At 42.9% G+C, this 19,680-nt stretch overlaps 2 protein-coding genes across 28 annotated transcripts in view; one reads left to right on the top strand and one right to left on the bottom strand.

Moving 5' to 3' along the window:
* The window catches only part of Las1l (LAS1 like ribosome biogenesis factor), an 18,705-nt gene extending 11,915 nt beyond the window's left edge, over nucleotides 1-6,790 (top strand). For 4 of the 9 annotated variants that reach the window (XM_004872248.4, XM_004872249.4, XM_021250206.2 and 1 more), the window contains 3 exons: nucleotides 1,773-2,287; nucleotides 4,497-4,647; nucleotides 6,470-6,790. In XM_004872248.4, the coding sequence (XP_004872305.1) occupies nucleotides 1,773-2,287; nucleotides 4,497-4,647; nucleotides 6,470-6,593 (790 nt within the window). In that variant the 3' untranslated portion in view covers nucleotides 6,594-6,790. Of the gene's footprint in view, nucleotides 1-1,772; nucleotides 2,288-4,496; nucleotides 4,648-5,410; nucleotides 5,538-5,848 lie in introns of all 9 variants that reach the window. The other 5 variants (XM_087203238.1, XM_087203239.1, XR_002391604.2 and 2 more) reach the window with 4 other exon arrangements.
* Nucleotides 1,208-19,680, bottom strand: part of Zc3h12b (zinc finger CCCH-type containing 12B) — a 224,594-nt gene continuing 206,121 nt past the window's right edge. For all 19 annotated transcript variants that reach the window (XM_087203230.1, XM_087203231.1, XM_087203222.1 and 16 more), the window contains 3 exons: nucleotides 18,327-18,561; nucleotides 17,404-17,510; nucleotides 1,208-16,184 (listed from right to left, as the gene is read on the bottom strand). In XM_087203230.1, coding sequence (XP_087059356.1) covers nucleotides 14,764-16,184; nucleotides 17,404-17,510; nucleotides 18,327-18,561 — 1,763 coding nt within the window. In that variant the 3' untranslated portion in view covers nucleotides 1,208-14,763. The remainder of the gene's footprint in view (nucleotides 16,185-17,403; nucleotides 17,511-18,326; nucleotides 18,562-19,680) is intronic.

Raw genomic sequence — 19,680 nt, forward strand, 5'->3', positions numbered from 1 at the left:
GCCTTCTTTTCACCAACCTGAACCTGTGACCACCTCAGTCCTGTGACGAGGCATATCCAAGGAAGAAGATATATTTTGGGATTCGTTGTCACCTCTGCACCTTAGTGGCCAGACAAGATAACCAGAGATAGTTGGTGGGCAATAATAAACAGTGGTGATAAGGCATCTTGCCCGTATCAAGTGCCTGGGAATATTTATTATTGATCACTCTGATGGACCACAGTGAGAGGGCAGAATTTCTCTCTAGCTTCTCTAATAAAGTTGGACGCTTTTCAAATGCTTCCCCCAGCCAGCCAATATCAATTCAATTTGGACCAGTGTCCTCTTAGAATATGAAATCAGCTCCACAGAGAGGGTCTCCATGTCTCCATTTTGAGTCACTATCACCCTGCCCTGCCCCAAGATGTGTGGTCATGTGCTGAGAGAGAAAACAAGCCACTGAGCATATGGTCCTTCTGTGAACAACCACACACGATTCACACTTTGTACAACTCACCATCCCTCCACCGTGTCCACACGTCCAGCAATGCCTGGGCTTGTTGGGTGCCAGGTCCTAACATGAGGCTCTGTGCAGCATGCTTGCCTTCTTCTTCCCTTGTATCTGTCTGTTGTGGTGATTTTGCTATTAGCACTGTCTGTTGTGTGCATGATGTCATCATTAATTCTGTGCTCAACCCCTGCCATCAGTCTCCAAGCCTTGCTCCTTGTCTGTTTGTCCTTCACAACTTCTCCCTCTCATCTCTATTGCCAGTGTCCTAGGTCAGCCCTCACCGACTCTGGCTTGAAATGTCTGAACAGGCTCCTCCTCCGTCTCCCTGCCTCCAGGCTGCCCTGCCCAGGCCATCCTCCACTGGCCATCCTCCACGTGGTCACCATGGTGATCTTCAGACACACCCTTCATCTGTGCTCAGAGTTGGCAGGTGACCTAACTCCCAGCACACACACCCAGCCTCCCAGCCATCATCTTTTCCTCCCATGGCTCTTCAGCATAGGCCTTGCCTTCTAGCCAGGCTACTGTTAACATGCACGGTGTGCTTGCTCTGGTCTCTGGTCCTCCTGGGCCGCATGTCCAGCACGAAGTCCTCCCTTGGTTTCTTCTCCCTCCTTGTGGTCTCTGCCTTTCCCCAGCTGCCTTAGTGCCCACAGTAGGTCCACAGTACCTATTGGGCCTCCCTTCTACATCCTGCTTTGTCTTGTCAACTGCTGCTTTTTCTTTTTTTTTTTTTCTTTTTTTTTCTTTTTCCTCTATTCTGGACTGGTCTGTAGCTGCTCCTGTAAAAGGATCACATGTGTCTCATACCTAAAGACCCCAGCACCATTTTATGCACATCCTTGGAGCTCAGGACAGAAAGCAAAGCTAGGCCAGAGAAGAGAGAGATGTGCCATTCTCATTTCCAGCCCTGCAGGCCTATTGGATAGTTGGTGTATTAATGTAGCATTTCAGTGCAAACTAATTGCTATTATTTATTGCATGCCCACTATGTGCCTGGCACTGTGCCAGGCATTCTATATGAATGTTCTTATTTATCCCAAGGACCCTAGAAATTAGGTACCAGTATTATCCTCATTTTACTGAGAATGGAAGTGAGGAACAGAGATGAACTGCAGAGACTGTTCATAGTCCATGGTCGTTTTGTTTCTATGTTGTCTGCTCTACTGCCTTTCAGAGGCAGGTGTGAAAGCTGAGAAACCAAGTTCAAACTGGAGAGTGTTGGGGTATGAAGTGATTTGAAATTTTGAATCTTTCCTACCCCACCCCTCCCTTTGCTCAGTGTCTTCAAAGCCATGGGACAGGTCCTGCCAGATGGCGAACAGGAGAAGTTGCTGCGCATCTGTTCCATTTATACTCAGAATGGAGAAAACAACTTGCCGAAGGAGGGCTCAGAGTCCTTCCACAGTGAGAAGTCTCCATACACACTGGACAGCTTGTATTGGAGCCTCAAACCAGCTAGTTCCAGTTGTGGGTCTGAAGGAAAGGCCCAGCAGCAGAGGGAGCTGGGGAGTCCTAATCATGATAATCAAAAAGAGAAGGAGGAGAAAAAGGCCCTGCAAGACCAAATGGAGGGAGAGGAAGAAGAGGAAGATGATGACTTGGAAGAGGAAGATAAAGATGATGATGAAGATGATGATGACGATGACGATGATGATGATGATGATGATGAAGAGGAAGACAGAATGGAAGTGGGACCTTTCTCTACTGTGTATGAGTCGCCTGCTGTTGAGAATGCCAGGCTTGTGGCCCAGAAAAGAGGAGCTTTGGAGGGCTCTGCATGGCAGGTTAGCTCAGGTAAGTAGTCTTGATACCACTTTTTCCCTTCACCAATTTCTTCCCTGTCTGCCTGGCTTTTGAGGCTTCCCTTCACTCTAGAAAGGAGATAGAAAGTGGAAGCAAGTAGTATTGAGGCAAGCCTGGGAGGCAGCCAGTTACATGGGTGCCAAATGGCTTTCCTTTCCCTTTGCATAGAGCATGTAAGTGCTGAAGACCATTGTCAGGCTGTATGGGCAGAGAGTACATTCAAAGTAGTTGCTCAGAGTATGAGATGTAGATGGAAAAAGATTCTTATGAAGAAGAAACTAGCACAAAACTTTCTTTTCAATGAATTATGTTTTTATAAAGAAAGTAGGAAAAAGTGAGGTGTGGAATATACATACATGATTCTGCATGTGCTCTCTGTACACATGGAGGCTATTGGTAATGGAAGAGGATTTTGCTGTGTGCATTAAAAGAAACCCATGGCATTGTGTCAGAGGAACTTGGAAGTGAGATCAGAAGAGAGAATACAGAGTAGTGTGAATTTTAGGTGTTCACACAAATTCCTGAGATCAAAGCCAAGACAGAGTTTAGGGGAGGTTGATGATAGGAGAGTGCCTCCATTTAGGTTGGGAAACAGGAACCTCAAGGGAGGCAGACCCATAAAGATGGACAGAATAGTCTCACATTAGTGTGGTGGGTAGTGAGATGGAACCAGAGGGGAGATAGTAAATGAGCTTATGGGGAGAGGTCTTATTTTACTGTTGCGTGGACAGGTGTGGGAAGGCTGAGGAACATAAAGATCCCAAGTGGGAGTGTTAGGAATGATGAGCACATTAATGTGTGTGTGTGTGTGTGTGTGTGTGTGTGAGAGAGAGAGAGAGAGAGAGAGGGAGAGAGAAAATATATGGGGGTATATTTGTGCTTGCTAGATAAATTGTGCCACAATGATGCAGAAATCCCTTCACACAAGGAAGGCTGTGTTTAGGGGATCTTTGTAAATAGTGAAAGGAAGGGGCATTGGCACAGACAGAATTATGTTTGGGGAAATAAAGAGAAAAATAAGGGCAGTGAAGTCACTGTGAAGCAGCTTATATAGTGTGTACATGCATTCCTGGTTATGTATGTTTTCAAAAGTAAGTGGGGTCACTAGGACCCATAAGGGTCTGTGTCCCTGCTGTCACTGAGGGGTCATGTACAAGGGCTTCAGGCTAAAGAGGCAGAGACAGTGAAGTACACAGGGTTGAGGGTGATAATGGTAGGGGGATGGTTAAATCACTGTCAGAGCCAATGAATGGGGTGGTCCCTATGGTATCTCTGTATCCTAGGGCAATGCAGGGCATTAAGATAGGCACAGATGCTTATAAGAAAGCCAGGGGAGGGGAGAAGAACAAGCAGAGGAACAACACTTCCTCTTCTTTTCCCTGTGCTGGGGATAGAACCCAGGGCCTTGGCCTAATAGGCAATTGCTCTACAACTGAGCTGAGCTAAACTTCTAGCCCATTTTCTTTTTTTTTTTTTTTTGGTACCAGAGATCGAACTCAGGACCTTGCTCTTGTGAGGCTTCAAGGCAGGCAGCGCCACCACTGATCTAAATCCCCGGTGCCCATTTTCTTTTTTAATTGTTACATAATTGTATTTAGAAAGTACAGGGTGATAATTTGATACATGTACACGATTTTGGAACAGGCTTTCTTGAGGGGCTTCTCTATGGGTTGTGCAAAAAGCTGGTCCACAGTAAATACTTCACTGAATGCCAGGTGCATTATAACAGGGTTATTTGAATACCAGGGGAATATAGGAAGCCAGAGACAGTATCTGAGGAACTCAGTAGTGAAGGTTGCTCTTAAAAACAGTGATGCATTTGTATAAGAATGGGGAGAAGGGAATATACAGTGATACTGTGTGGGAGTGTTGAAGTGATAAGGCAGGGAGTTAGGGTGTGCCTGGCATGGTCTATCCTAAGGTGGAGTGACAGAGAGAGAGAGAGAGAGAGAGAGAGAGAGTGTGTGTGTGTGTGTGTGTAAACATACAGAGGAAGAAGGGCCATAAAAAAATGTGTGGTGGAATGCTAAGGTGGAGAGGTGCTCATGAGAAGTGATAAGAGAGTAGAGTGAAGTTGAAGGTGCACAGAGAGACCATGCTAAGTGGACTAACGGGCTGGGTGGATGCACAGGTTTGGTAGGCCTGTGCACTGATTAGAGAACCAGCTCATCACCCCACTCCACCTCTCTTTGCTCTACAGAAGATGTACGATGGGACACATTCCCCTTAGGCCGCATGCCAGGTCAGACTGAGGACCCAGCAGAGCTTATGCTGGAGAATTATGACACCATGTATCTTTTGGACCAGCCTGTGCTAGAGCAGCGGCTGGAACCCCCATTGTGCAAGACTGGGTGAGTGCCTGTGAAAACAGGATTTCTCACCAACTTTGTCTGCTACTTGTGGGAAGAGAAGGAGACAAAGTGGGGAGGGTAGGTAAGTGACTGGGGGGATAAGTGGCTGAGTGGGCCCTTATATGACCTCTTGCCCTTAGTAGTGGGAGCTAGTGAAGTAGCCACCCCTTGACACCCCTTGAAGTTTCAGTTCAGTTTGTGTGTGTAGTCGGCCATGTGTGGGTGTGTGTGCACACACACATGTATATATGTATGTGTGCATGTGCACCTGCACACATGCATGTGCATTTTTGGAAGAGGGGTCCATAGCTTTCAATAAATTCTCTAAAAAGTTCAAGAACAGATGCTCTAATCTAGCTTCCTTTTGTTCCTGATAAGAAAAGTGAGGCCCAGAAAGGGGACGGAATTTGTCCCAAGATACATGGAATAATCAGTAGGCCTCCTGCACTGTCCCAGCATCTTGGTAGCAAGGCCTGCACAGGGCTCTATGCTTTCCCTCAAAACTCAAGTTTGGAAAAAAAAATCCAAAAAACAATTCAACTTTGGTTCACAGTTGTGGGGGCCTTTGGGTCATCAGGGAGCCGGGAACCAAGTCGCCCTTGATGAGGTGCTATGCTACTAACTCAAAGGAGCCCACCTAGAAGCCTGTACATTCCAGAATACTGGGCCATTGTGACCAGGAGAATCCTATGAGTACCCGAGAGAGACCCCTTCGGGTCCCTGAAGTTGAGAGTCCATCCTGTGTTGTTTGCTTATTCCCTAGGAGATGAGCCTTTCTTATCTGAACATTCTGGGAAAGGGCTCTAGAACTCAAGCCCCATAAGCAGGCCAGGCCCTAGGCAATGCTGTGGATGCTGTCTGAAACCAGAGAACATCAAGCCTCTTAAGAGGTAGCCAGTTGGCAGTGAGATTCACATGTCTAAAAAACTCTTTCTCTCATCCCCAACTAGCCAGGCCTTGTATAAGGCTGGCTTGATGAATACTTGTTTATTAAGGGTGAAGTATGGGCTGGGTGGAGTTGTTGCCCTATACCACCTCTGCTGAAGTGGACCATGCCCACTCCTTGTCTCAGCTCCACCCTTGACTTCTCTATGTAGCCTTGGGAAAGTCCTTTCTCATATCTAGACTTCAATTTCTTTGTTTGTAAAATTGTGGGTTATGGGAGGGGATGGGAGTAGATCATCTCAAAGGGTTTTTTCAGCTGCAGGAGTATGACCATGGATCTGCCGGAGGGGAGTGATGATAGCTTTGCGGATCCAGCTGGAAGAACCTTTGATCTACAGGAAGCAAGAGTATTCTGAGCTGGGCCAGAGAGAAGAGAGGGCAGTTTTCTCCCTTAAGCAGTCTTGAAAATTGTGGGATGGGAGTTGGGCCTATCCCTACAGACCAAGTCTGGCTTTGGGCCCCTTAACTATGTATTAGATGTGGGAGGGATCCAGCCCAGAATCTTCTGGGCCTCTAAGCTCTAGGGCTTTTGGAAGAAGCCCTGTTAAGGCAGCCATTTTCAGTGTCTTCCTGGGGGTGGGACTTCTCTTTTACCTCAACCTAGACAGTTCTGCATGGGTTTTTATGTACTGGAGCACTATATAATGCTCCATTTGAATAGTTCCATACTTCCTTTCCTTTCTTCATCACCTAAGGGAGGGCAGAGCCATTCCTGGACCCTACCTGAAATCGCTTCTCAGATTTGTTGCAATCTCCTCTTTATAAACTAGGCAGGAGGGTAAGCCCTTCCCATAGACACACACATCTCAAGCACTTTTAGCTCCTCCAGAGCCTAAACCTGCATACTTCCCTGACTGACCTCCCACTCTCTCCGCAGCACCCTGGGCCTAAGTTGTGGTGTCGGCAGTGGCAATTGCAGCAACAGCAGCAGCAACTTGGAGGGCCTTCTCTGGAGCCAGGGGCAGCTGCATGGGCTCAAAACTGGCCTGCAGCTATTCTGATGCCTGCGTTAATGCAAGTGTTCATCCATCCCTGCCAGAGCAACAGCCCACCCCAGAGTGCACCTGATCTTCCATGATACAATCTGGGAGACAGCCCAGATCAGCACATCAACTCAGCTTTCTACCACAATAGAATTTGGAATGATTTTTCCCTTTTATTTTGTTTTGAAAAACAATAAAGAGACAACTGTAGTTTTGATACTTGTGAGATGAAGGTATGTATGCCAGGGTAGACCAGTATAGTTCTTCCTTAAGGTACTCCAGAGCAGGCTGGATGATAACAAGGCCTTGAGCAGGAATTGAGTCCTGAGGCCCCGTGGGTCCTCTGACTCTGATTGCTCCCATAGCCAAATTCTACCCATACCTTTTTACCTGGCTCTTCAAACCATTTCTGTACCCCTTACCTGTAGTGTGCAGTCAGTTCACCTGGAAGCATGAGGCTCCAGAGGAGAGGCATTGCTGGTCAGAGCTTAGCTGGCAACTGCAGTGTGTTTGTTGTGGTTAGGTTGCTCAGAGCTTTCCTGACAGTGGGAAGAAGACTCAAGTTTTCCTGTTCAGCTCCTCACCTGCCCTCAGTGGATACCAAACAGTAGTTGAAACCCAGAGATATGCCTTTCTTTGTCACTTCTCTTTTGCCCTAGAAGAAAAAGAGTGGACTTTCCCTGCAGTGGGCATTAGAGCCAGAAAACTGTCCTAGGGACTGACCCAGAGCCACTTCTCTATTGTCACCTAATCCCTTCAGACACTCTCTTAATTTCAGAGTGTCTACCTTATGTCAGCCCTGAGCTACCAAGAGATGGGGGATGAATAAACCATATTTTCACCCTTGGTGCTGTCAGCCTGGTGAGGAAGGACAGATTTACTAAGTAATAACCTGTTACCTCTGCTAAGTGCCTGACGGAATTTCTCTAGATGGTTGTGCCAAGAAATTCTGTCTCCATAATTATGTTATAAAAACGTATAAGACTTATGTTATAAAAACACCCAAGAAAGAATTTGGCGGAAGTGCTATGCCAGAGCCCAACCAAGGGTTTTTTGTTTGGGGGCACTGGGGATTAAACACAAGGCCTTGTATGTACTAGGGAAATGTTTTACTACTGAGCTACATCCCTGACCCTTTAATCAAGGATTTTAGCTTGAGTTAGGACCCCTAGGGAGTCCATAAAGCCTGAAAAGATATATTAAATACCTTGGCAGCTATGTGTACATTATTTTTCTAAGGAGCTAGCTCATAACTTTTATTGTCAAAGGGTTTCACAATCTCACCAGCTCAAAAAGGTTGAGATTTCTTTTCTTATATGTACCCAAGCATTAGGCATGGGCAAAGCAGTTTTGTGTATTTGTTAACACAAAGTAAGTTTCTGTCTAACTCTTCCCTCTCCCCTCACAATGTCAAAGGCTGAAATTTTCCTGGCGTATTGCAGTGTCAGCTGGAAGAGTTCTCAAAGCATCTAGGCCTTCTAGTGAAGGTATTTGAAAATGTGTGCTCTGGTTAGATATTCCAGCGCCTGAGGAGGTGGGTGCCAAAATTTCTTGGCTCCTCTCCACCACTTCACCAGAGCAGCCCTGACTTTATTGTGTATGTATTGAGATCCTGTATAAGATTTCTTTTGAAAGATGGAGTTTGCTGTTAAAATAAGGTTTGGTAAATCAGTTTTAGTCTTGCCCTTTTGTTTGAAATACATCGAGACCCTGAGGCAGACAAAAAAGGGAAGGAGTTTGCCCATAGCCACAGCAGTTATTGGGTTGGTATAGATCTGTTTTCTTGCAACTTCAGCATTGCTTGAGTTCTTTGAACCCCATCATTCTTTCTGAATCAGAAAGGTGAAGATGGACAACAATCTGGTCTAGTAGGTGTAGATGTTTCAGGTGATTTTGATACACACCAAAAGTTCAAAATGCACTGGTAGAAGTTGCCCAAAGGCCTGCGTTCCAAGCAAGCTCCACCTCATAATGGGAGCAAGCTTGGGAAAATCATGCCATACTTTTTCATTTGTAGAAGGATAATATTTGTCTTACAGACTTGTTGTAAGGATCAAAACAGGTAATGGACTTGAAAGTGATGTCTAAAACAGCATATTTTATATTGGTGAGTTATGGGGATTCCTGCCAGGATTGGTGAGTCTCAACTCAAGACTCAGGTCCCTATATAACCCAAGATGATGCTTTCCCCTGGACCTCAAAAACTGAACTATAGATAAAGAGCAGACTGCTTGAGCCCATTTCTAGTTCAGAACTGGAGAAAGAGCCAAGGATCACTGACTGGATTCCTGAAACCTAGGAATTGTGAGGACAGGTCCAAGGGTTTCAGATGGTAGGAGTAGAAGTGGGCATGCAGTTATGAGGAAGTAACTTTAGTGCTCTTGCACCCATCCTTTCTTATTGGAGAGCAGGGACTGATTAGAAGAGTTTTAACTGCATCTGTTTAAATGGGAAGCAGTGAGGAGGTGTCAAGGAAAAAAATTATTCAACAGTAGTAATCAAGACCCCCCTCTCACAGGACATAGTTCATCAGAAATGAACTCCCTGTTTTGTGGTACAGACTGCCAACAAAATTACAATCAAATGGTAAGTGCTAAATGAGAAATGCCCAAGAATTCTGCAAGGCCCAGAGGAGAGAGACAAACAATGTCTGAACCAGTAGTTGGAACTGCTTGTTAGAGAGGTGACATTAGGTACTGGGTCTTAAAAGGCAAGACTTTAGTCAGAACAAGGAATAAAAGGAAAGCCAAAGTCAGAAAAACTTGAGAAAAAACATGGTTAGGGGCACCAGAACAATTTCCAGGATAACTGGAACATGATGCAACTGGGTAAGTCATGAAGCCGGAGGGGTGAGTTGTAGAGTGCTATGTCCAGACCAGCAGAATTTTCATCTATGATTAGGGAAGAAGCATTGAACATTAAATTGTTCCCTCTTGGAATTCTAATTGTTCTTAGCACTATCCGTACACTCATACTGCCATTGTCTTCAGAGGACTCTTAATTTTTTATTCTGTGTGTGCTTCATTCCACCACTAGAGTGCAAGTTCCCCCAAACAGGATCTGTATTAGCCTAGTATAGGCCAGGTGCTGATTTGGTATTAAGAACTTGATAAAGATGCCTGAGGAATGTGAGAAGGGGGAGCAAGAGAAAAGACAGAAAAGAAAAAGGGTGGGAAGAAATGAGTACTCTTAGTCCTACGGAGGATGACTTTTAAAAAGAAAAAAGATCTCAAGTTCACAAATAGCTCCTTGCAAAGACTCCACTGCAGCCACTGTGGCCACCTGTCTTTAGAATGAGACTGGCCTGGAATGGGGTGGGGAGTGAATAGGAGGCTCCAGAGAGGTCTGAGAGATGATGATAAAGGGTGTACTGATCTGGGAGTTGCAAGGCGTGGCCTCCCAATATTGCTGTTATTAATTCTATTGGGCCTTGGTCATATCTCCTTAACACTCCCACTAGGGCCTCATTTCCTGCAAAATAACTTGAAAAGGGAGTATGCAGCATAGGGTGCTGTGCTGCTTCTGGCTCTGATATTCTGACTAAGGTTCCACAGATGATGTCCCTGTGGCCTTGAGGCTATTCAGGGAGAAACTACAGTCTGAGTACACAAGTCTGGGCTGAGCCTACCACCTCATTTTGACCCAGCAATGCAAGCCAGCCCTGCCTTGGAAAAAAAGCCAGTTAGACCCACACTTAGTATACTATTAGTGTAGGAGTTGTGTTAGTCTTCAAAACTTAGAGGGTGTAGACTTACTATGGTAAAACTCAGATGAACTCACTTGGGATAGGGATCACCCTTTACACCTTATCTCAAGATGCAAACTGCCAGGCAGAAATTTAATGTTCTAGAAACAAAGTAAAGTAGGTATATATATGTATTTGTGGTATGGCTTTTGTTAATGTTCTTAAAGAAAGAGTCATCAGTAGTTAGTAAACAAATAGTTTATGCAATAAGTGTGGTTACAATTCATTGTTGTCAACAGTACAGCATTTTCTATTACGATTATAGGTGAAACAAAACCTTATGAAATAGTCATAGCACATTCATGCTAGTGAGAACATATTACAGAGCATCGCACATGCATTATGGGGGCAGATGAAGCTAGGGAAAAGATATTTTTCACTCACCTCTGGTTGGCTTTGTGTACTTTGTCATTGAGACTTACATTATGTTTGGGTCAAACAAGAAACCCAAAGAGGTTTTGTAAAAGTTTACAACCATTAAACGGTATTGTTTAATCCCACAAATGGATAAACCAAACTACTATAGCTCAATGATACACAAACCAGGACTAAAAATAGTCAATCTGCTTATGTATATAGCTAGTTATAATACAATAGATATTGAATATGCTGAATCTTTGCAAAGGCATTGACTACTTTAGACAATCAGATACCAGAATCAATCAGATACTGGTTTGTTTTCCAGTGAAAATTAACTGTAGTGCTATTTCAGTTGAAGACTGTACTCCCCAGTATGAAACCTGAGGAGAAACAAACTAGGGGAGGACGGAGAAGGGTTAGGAGACCTGAGCAGGGCTCTTTGGACAGTTCAGCATTACTTTTCCCTGTGCAGATCCAGACCTGTTTCACAGAGTAAAACAAAATATTGAAATTATTGGCCCTCAAAAAGGGCATTTGTACAAAGTCCCTTACTTACAGTATAGATAGAATGATAACTGAGTGCCTCTCAAAATGAACTCTTCTATGTTAGAAGAAAACTCGGTGACAAAGGTTTAAGGATACCAAGATTGAATTACTGTATAAAGATAATTTATTCCAAAATAGAAAAAAGTGAATTTAAAAGAAGTATTCTAGAAACTGGCAGGGGTCAGGGAGACAGGGGAACAGGGAGAGAAGAAAATCATGCTATGTGTTTCGTTATTTAGAAGAGGAAAATTTCATAGACCATTTCTCTAAGGCAACTCTCTTATCTGCCATTCTCTATTCCATACCTGGCACTTTAAGAGAAAGTGCAGTGGTTCAATGTTACCTTTGAAAAGCCTCCTTTTCCTTTGAGCTGTTTTATATCAAGAGTTCCCTGGATTGACTATGCCACACCGGGTCCCATTTCACCTTATGTCAAAATGTGTTCTCACAACAAAGTCACAAAAAAAAATCACAAAACTACAAAATCTAAGGCAAGGACTTGCTATGAGGTCAGAAAATCAGTGAAATAATTAAAATTACAAACACTTCTTGCCAAATGTTCTAGAAACCACACAAAACACTGCAGTAACCCTGCTGAGTTCTTGGAGGCAAATATCCTGAAGGATACATGCTCAGCTCCATGAAGGGAGTTTGATTTCATTTTCAAGGGAGCCAAGGGAATCCCAATGCTCTTTGTTATTTGCTGTTTTACAACTACAGACAAAATGGAAAAGAAGTATGCAGACCTCAATATAAAGCAATTGTTTCTCTAATAACTAAGAAGCTTCATTTATGCATTCATAGTTGTATAGCTGCATTATAGATTCTTGCAGAGGATTCATTAACACATAGTTTTTACACAAAACCCCTTTTATAAGGACATATTAAGTCTGATAGGCTAACAAGAACATATGCAATGCTTGAAATTATGCACACAATAACTGTGTGCCTAATAGTAAAAAGGCCTTGAAAAATTATCTGTCTATAAGCCACCACTGCCCTTTGGAAATAAAAGCTCTCTCCTAAACCCTGGGCTACTTCCCTGTGACCCTGTGACACACAGTGCCACAAACATCAGGAGAAAATTCAGTACCAAACCCTAGTTTAAGGTGAGTTTTGTACATTTATTTCTATGCAATCAGGAAAAAAAGATACAATTTGTATCAACAGAAGGTCATTTCTGGTTATTTGAGGCATTGCTCCTAGCTACTTTGGTTCATACACATTTTATGAGAGAAGAATGACAATTTGTTTTAGAAAATAAAAGATACATATAGTGCATTAAGAATATTTCCTGTATTGGGAAGAGCTCACAATTATTTTGAATACTAAATATGATTGTGTTCAAGATGAATTGCAGACAAGATTGATCTTGTGCTTTCCTATAAATTGTGCAGTGAGTGGATACTGCAGTGCCACTCGATGATTTTGGTAGAAAGATTAACCAATTGGCACAAAAGCATTAGAGTAATCTAAGGTCAAATACCATGATCTAGATGTGAGACAATTTAGAAAGTCCAAGACATTGAAGGTATGAAGAAGTGTTTGTGTGAAATAGCAAGAACTAATTATCACTCTCTGGACCTACTTGATAAGAAAATACTTTTATACTTCATCAATATGCTGAGGGATGGAATGATTATAGAGGTTAGGAGATGAATAGGAAGCTGTGGAAGTGAAGAGAAACACCAGTTAAGATGCAGTATTGATCAACTTGGACAGAGAGCCAAAAAGCAGCATGCAAGCCATTATCAAACCCCAGAAATAACCTTGACTACAGCCTCACATTCAGAGTGTTTCACAGTAAGAAACATTTATAGGCAGCGTCACACCTTCTCATGAAGAAATAAAAGGCCAAGGCCAGGCCTTCTCAACTTTCATGAAAAAAACGACCATAGAAGTTACCAAGTGCCAGCTCAAGAAATAGTGAGCTGGTCATGGTTCAAAATATTGAAATATACAATGGATTCAAAAAGGAGCTTCATCCAGTGCAGCTTAACAAACCAATAGACACCTCTTTCTAGAGGCATTTAGCTACAAAGGTTCCCACCCTGAGCAAAATACAAATTGCGCAAATGGTGCCACCCAACCCAAAAATCATGCCTTCTTGATTAATGCATCTAAGAATTATCTAACAGCAAGTGCACTCTTTGAGTGGATTTGAAGTGTATAACTGAGCCAGCTATTAGCAAAGATGCAACATTCCCTTTTGGAAGCTGCTTTTCTTCCACCTAGAAAATCCCCTGGTTTTGTTTCCTAAAGAAATTCTGCTTTAGCAGTGATTGACCTTATTGCCCAAAGGGTGGGCATCAGGAGAAAGCAGATTACATGGCTATACACTGTCCTCCATTATATTTTATCCTGTGATGTTTAATACTGCATAGGCCAGAAGTCCAAAAAGCATCCATTAGTCCCTCCTTGCGTGAAGCTTTTTTATTTTCATTTACTGTCACATAGGTTTGGCCATCTTTCATGGGATATGGAGAGTGGACTTTGGTAGTCAGTCCTTTGGTTCTGGTCAGACTCTTCTGCACTTTTGTAGCACATACATACTATGTGTGGAATTTGAACTTACTTAGCAGCTCCTCTACAGAAGGCTTCAACCTGACCCCTAATGTGCTGAGGTGAAGAAACTTAGAAGCTAAGAACTGTTAATAAATGCTGGCAAGTAAAAAGGAAATAAAAAAAATAAAGCTGGTTTGCTCTAGTGCCTAAGGAAGCAATGTTCAAATATTAGCACATAATTTCACATTCAAATCGAGTTGAAACTATGAAATACGACAAAATCATTCAGTCAGATTCATGATCTATACAGCTATAGACTAAGACTCTAGAGCAACCTCAAAGTCACTATATAAAAGTTATACCAGAGATATACACACATCTCAAACTAAATATATAGACTCATACATGCAATATAATTGCTAATGATAGGATTTAAATACAGCTCTAGAAGCTTCAGTGTGACCCTATGGCTTAATTAATAAAGATTGAATTATCAGATATCCATGCAATAAAGTATGTATTTACTTTTAAATAGCTTTAAATATTTTTATTGAAACCCTAAAAGGTTAATTCAGCACTCTATTTGACCTTGATGCTTTTGCTCTCTAAATTGGTATGTCATCCATACTTTGTAACACAGAACATGTGGTTAAGAAAGCGCTGGTAATAAAATCCCTTGGGATTTCTTGTACTTAGGCTTCTTCCCCTGGGTTTCATCTTCCATTACCTGCAATGGTGCAGTGCAAAAGGGCAAGAAACTTGGAGTCAGGATTTGGGTATTCGTCTTGACTTGGTCATTTGCTAGCAGCATAAACATTGCAGTCACTTAAATCTTACTGAGCTTCAGCTTCCTTTTCTATGAAATAGGATGTTAATACAACCTACTTTACAAGGTTGTTGTGAGCTTAAATGATGTAAACATTCTGTAACTTTTAAAGCGCAATGTAAATCATTAGTTACTGTAATCATAGTATTAGTGTATTATTAGTATTAATATTTATATGTATATAAAGGACTAAGTCCTGTGTCATGTCAACGTGCAGCTCTAAGCTTCGCAACAATCAAAGCTGCCAATTGCTGGGCATCTGATGTGTGGGGATTCTTCTCCATCACTGCAAGAACAATATTAGAAGGGAAAATATTGCAAAGGTTCTTGTAAGTCTGATATTGGTGCTCTGGAATCATATGCTCCCTGGAATCATTGCACATTCCAACCCAAGGATTCCTCCAAAGCTGCTCCATCTTTTCAGGCATGCTCCGTACCATGACTGGCTCATAACATGGCTGCATGAGGCTGTTACTTAAGGGACAGGAGTGATAGCCATAGGAATCAGTTGCACTGGGCAGTGGATCCCAGCTGGCATGCTGTTCCCGGCACAGAGGAGGTCGTCTTTGCCTCAAGGGGTTGCTCTCATACAGTCGGGAATCAGAAATGCTGTCCATCCGAGTCATTACTAGAGCACGGCCTGGCTGGGAGGTTGCCCCAGGTTGAATATTGGGAGGCATGGCGTAGTCTCCAGGACAGCTGGAGCGTGCTCCAGTTGCTGAGTGCTGGGCATGCAGAGCTAAGTGAGGGACTGACTGCTTGTGGGGGCCTTGCTTGGAATCCTCTGGGCCATAACTTTGCACTCTAGTTAAGGCTTCATGGTAACCATGAGAAAAAGGCTGAAGACGGTTCTGAGATGCTGAACGGTGCAGCTTCAAACTGCCTTCAGGATGGGCATCAGCTACAGCCAAGTACAGATTGTTGTAAGAGGAATAGTTGTCATTCCTGGTGTGGGTCATAAGACTGTCAGGACAGAAGTTGGGATTCCAACTATACATGCCCCGATCTGCTTCAGCCATGTAGTACTCTCTGTTATGCATGCTGTTGATGTTCAGTTTGGCGAAGTCACCTAACACTGAATAGTAGCTATGGTCCCCCATAGATTCAAACTTTGGGTATTGCTCAGTGTAGTTAATTGGGGTCCCATGGCTGTTGGTAACCAGGATAGGGGGGTACTGCATGCTGGCCATGTGCTCCAAAGAGGCCTTCTGGTGGGGGAAATGAGAGGATCCTGGCACCGGGCTGCTGGCCGAACGGGTGTTTAATGCACCCACTGCATGGCTTTTGGAGGGTGGGATTGTGGGGACACTCAGGGCAGTCACAAGAGATGGGACAGAGCTGGCCTCAGGCTTTCGGGCAATGGACAGCCATTCCTCAGGCTCCACAGCCACAGACCGGATGCTGGGATCTGACTGGCGCTTGGGTGCCACACGTTTTACCTCTGAGGTTATCTCACCTTTGACACTAGACATCCCTGTACCACACTTGGCCAGGGTGCCTTCGCTCATGGTTTTCACTGTGGACAGTTTGGCACTGATGCGGAGCTCATCAGCCACCGAACGCTGGGGTTGGTTGGCCCGCTCCGGATGGTAGTATTTGCACTTGTGCCCGTAGGTGCATTTTTTGCCTGAAAAATAATGCCTTGGGGTAAGACTCTCTCTCATAGTGTTACAAGGCTCTGTGCCAGAAACTGCTGTAACAATTTGGTCACAGAGGTTAGGATTATACTTTTTGACATGGAGATAGAAAATTAACTGTCCACAAAGATGAGAGACAGACAATACCAAGGAGGCATCACACACTGTGAGGGGAGAAAGAGGAAGTGGAAAGCTGGGGAGGAAACTGAAGTGTAAACACTAAGAACTGAATGGTTGAACAGCCTTAATTTTTCTGGTAATGTACAAATTTGCCTCTGTATAATCTACACATTGAGGCAGCCTAGAGTAACAGATGGAAGCATGGTGCAATGCAAATAGCACAGGCTTAAAGACCAGTCAGATCTAAGTTTCAGTGATATCCCTTACTGACCATATGACCTTGGTAAGTGACTATTTTCGGAGCCTCATTTCCTCTTCTATAAAAAAGCTTCCTAATTGTGGATGTTTTAGGGTAATTTTAACGATGAAATGAGATAATGAACATGAAACTACTCTGCAATTTAAACATTAATAGAAAACAAAAAGCAATCCCCCCATAAAACCACAAATGATTATCCATAATAGTCTCAAACTAAACAGGGCCAGGGATTTAGCTCAGTGGTTTCGCCGCCTGCTGTGCAAGCTCAAGGACCCGAGTTCAATCCCTGGTACCAAAAAAACCAAAAAAACCCACTAAACAAACCATGTTGCCCTGTTAGTACCACAAACTTGGGACTTGGGTAAGAACAGAAGTTCAGTATAGAAAACTATGTTTTTGAAAAAATGAAAATGAAACTTGGAGGCAACTGGAAAGTACAGACGAGAAGAAAAGGGTTGACTAGGTGACCGAAGACATGCTTTCTTGGATCCAAATTCAGTCTGTCATTCTCTTTCTGTTTCCATAGGTCAAGCAAGTTTCTGCATTTCCCTGTTCCAAGCAGCACTGCTTAGTACTTAGGCAACTAGAGCTTATGTGCCATTTTAGGAAGTGACAACTAATCTTCCCTTCAATTCCAGTTACCTTTTCCTCATTCAGTTTCTAAGAAGTTTTTCTAAAATACCTGAGGGTACATGCAGATAAAAACTTTAACTCATAGAAAGGGAACAGGTTAGGATTTCCCATTTAAAAGCAAAATCTAGAAAACAAAAGTATTCAGAGTCCTTATGTTTCTCTTAGTACAGAACTCAGTTCTGCACATAGGTACTCACCATAAGGACATGGTTGCTTCTTATGCTCAGGAACAATAGGTCTTCTTCTTAAGAAATTTTCAAGGCTTGGGCCATGGCGTCCTAAAGGATCATCTGGAGGCATAAATCTGAAAGCAAGCAAGCAAGGGTGAATTTCTTCCCTTATATCCCTTTTCCAGAAGTTCAGACCTTCATTGCCTCTTGTCTGTACTATTGTTACAGACTTCTAATTGCCCTTCCTGCCTCAAATCTATATTCTGTTAATTTATCAGTTCTTTCTTTTGTTCCTACCTGATCACCTAGAAAGGATGATTTTTCTCCAGTGCATCATTCTTTCATAGATTATATGTTACAGCCATACTGGTATTCCTGCTTGGTTTCCTCAATATGCCATCCCCTTTTACACCTTCATAGCTTTCTTCATAATGTCCCCTTCACCTGGCATACCCAGAAGCCTTCTTCACTCTGTAGACTTTATTTCAAGTGTCATTTCCTCTGGGAGGACTTTTGCTTCACATATACACAGCAATTTAAAAATACATTAACTGTAATGCCCATTCGACACAATGTGGTTGTCTCTTTCTCTTTTCCACTACACTTTGAGCCTCTTGAGAGTGAGGGGTTTTTTTGGTTTTTGTTTTTGTTTTTTTGAGACAGGGTCTTGCTATGTAGTTCAGGCTGGCCTTGAACTCACTATGTAGCCCAGGCTGGACTCAAATTTGCAGCAATCCTCCTGCCTCAGCCTCCCAAGTGGTGGGATTACAGGCATACGCCACCATGCCCAGTGAGACTGAGTTTCTTATTCAATTTTTATTTGCATGACAACCAGCATAATGCATGGTACAGACTACGTGTTCAGTAAATGTTTATCAAAATGAAATGAAATCTATTCCTACTAGTAACTTGGATATAGACCATTCAGAGCCTACTGGAAAGAAACGCACTTGTCATTCACAAAAGAATACATCAGCAACCGCTCCTCGATAAACTTCTTCCATTCTGGCTTTTCGACTTGAAGGTCTCGGTAGTTGTCATTGGACACAATGATGCCATCAGAATCAAATGCTAATTTAACTATGAATCGGTCATCATAGCATACAACCCTTCTGCCCTGGACCCTTCGGGAAGGTGTGAAGACTAGAATTTTTTCCTTCTCCAGTTTACGAAGAATATCTTGTTCTGTCAAAATATGATTATATGGCACAGAATAGAAATCATCAGTTAACAGCATTATTGCCATACTACAAATACAGAAGTTTACTACTAGATAAATTTGTTATTTGCCCTAAAGGAGTAAGTGGGTTCCACTCTCAGCTATGACATCAAATTGAATTGTGACATTAGGCAAGTAACATCCTTCAGACTTTAGTTTTCTTTTCAATAAAATGAAGGACTCAAATTAAATAATGTGTAGGGTTTTTTTTTTGTGCAGGGGATCAAACTCGGGACCTTGAGCTTGTGAGGGAGGCGGCGGCACTACGGAGCTGAATCCCCGGCCCTCGTTTGTACTTTTTTAAAAACTACAATGAAAAGTGAGGAATGACACTCATATCCTAGCGTTTTCACTTTTTGTTTTTGCCCTTTGGCTGAAACATCAGCTTTTCTTATTTTTCTTTTCTGTTTTATTTGCTTTGCTTTGTTTCCTTTCTTTTCCTTCCTTCCTTCCTTCCTTCCTTCCTTCCTTCCTTCCTTCCTTCCTTCCTTCCTTCCTTCACAGTTTTGGGGAAGCTCTACCACTGAGCTACATCCTCAGCCCAAATACCAGATTTTTGGCTTTGGACGGAAACGGCAATAGCTGAAGATATTTTCATCAGGAGGAGAGTAAAGCATCACTCTTAACAACTGATATTTTTGGCCTCTGCTTGAAGAAATGCTAAAGCTAAAGTGGAACATCAAGCTGTACCAGTTGAATATTGAACCACTTTCCTTTTGTTCTCCTAATTGCTTGAGGAGAGAAAGCTTGCTGGCTGGGCTTGAGCAGGGCCAGGATCTGCTCTTAGACTGAGTCTTGGGAGCCTGTTCAGCACATGGTAAATCAGATAGCCAAGCACTGGATTTTTTCATTAGGCACGTAAGGCAAGAGCAGTTATTCAGAGGATTGGGGTCTATATGCTCTCAAAGAACATATATTACATGTACTGTTTTAAATGAATACAGTGACTCTTATTGCCATTAGCAAGAGTGCATCACGATTTCTGCAGACCTTAGGCACTTCTGCCTTCATTAACTCCTTTTTCCATACTGGAATATTAAAAATTTCATTTTAGAAATTACATTGGTATAAGGCCAAATATAATC

This window comes from Heterocephalus glaber, unplaced genomic scaffold (genome assembly GCF_053883595.1).
Source record: "Heterocephalus glaber isolate CG9 unplaced genomic scaffold, H.glaber_assembly_v1.0 deba00001790, whole genome shotgun sequence".
In the NCBI taxonomy this organism is placed as follows: Eukaryota; Metazoa; Chordata; class Mammalia; order Rodentia; family Bathyergidae; genus Heterocephalus; species Heterocephalus glaber.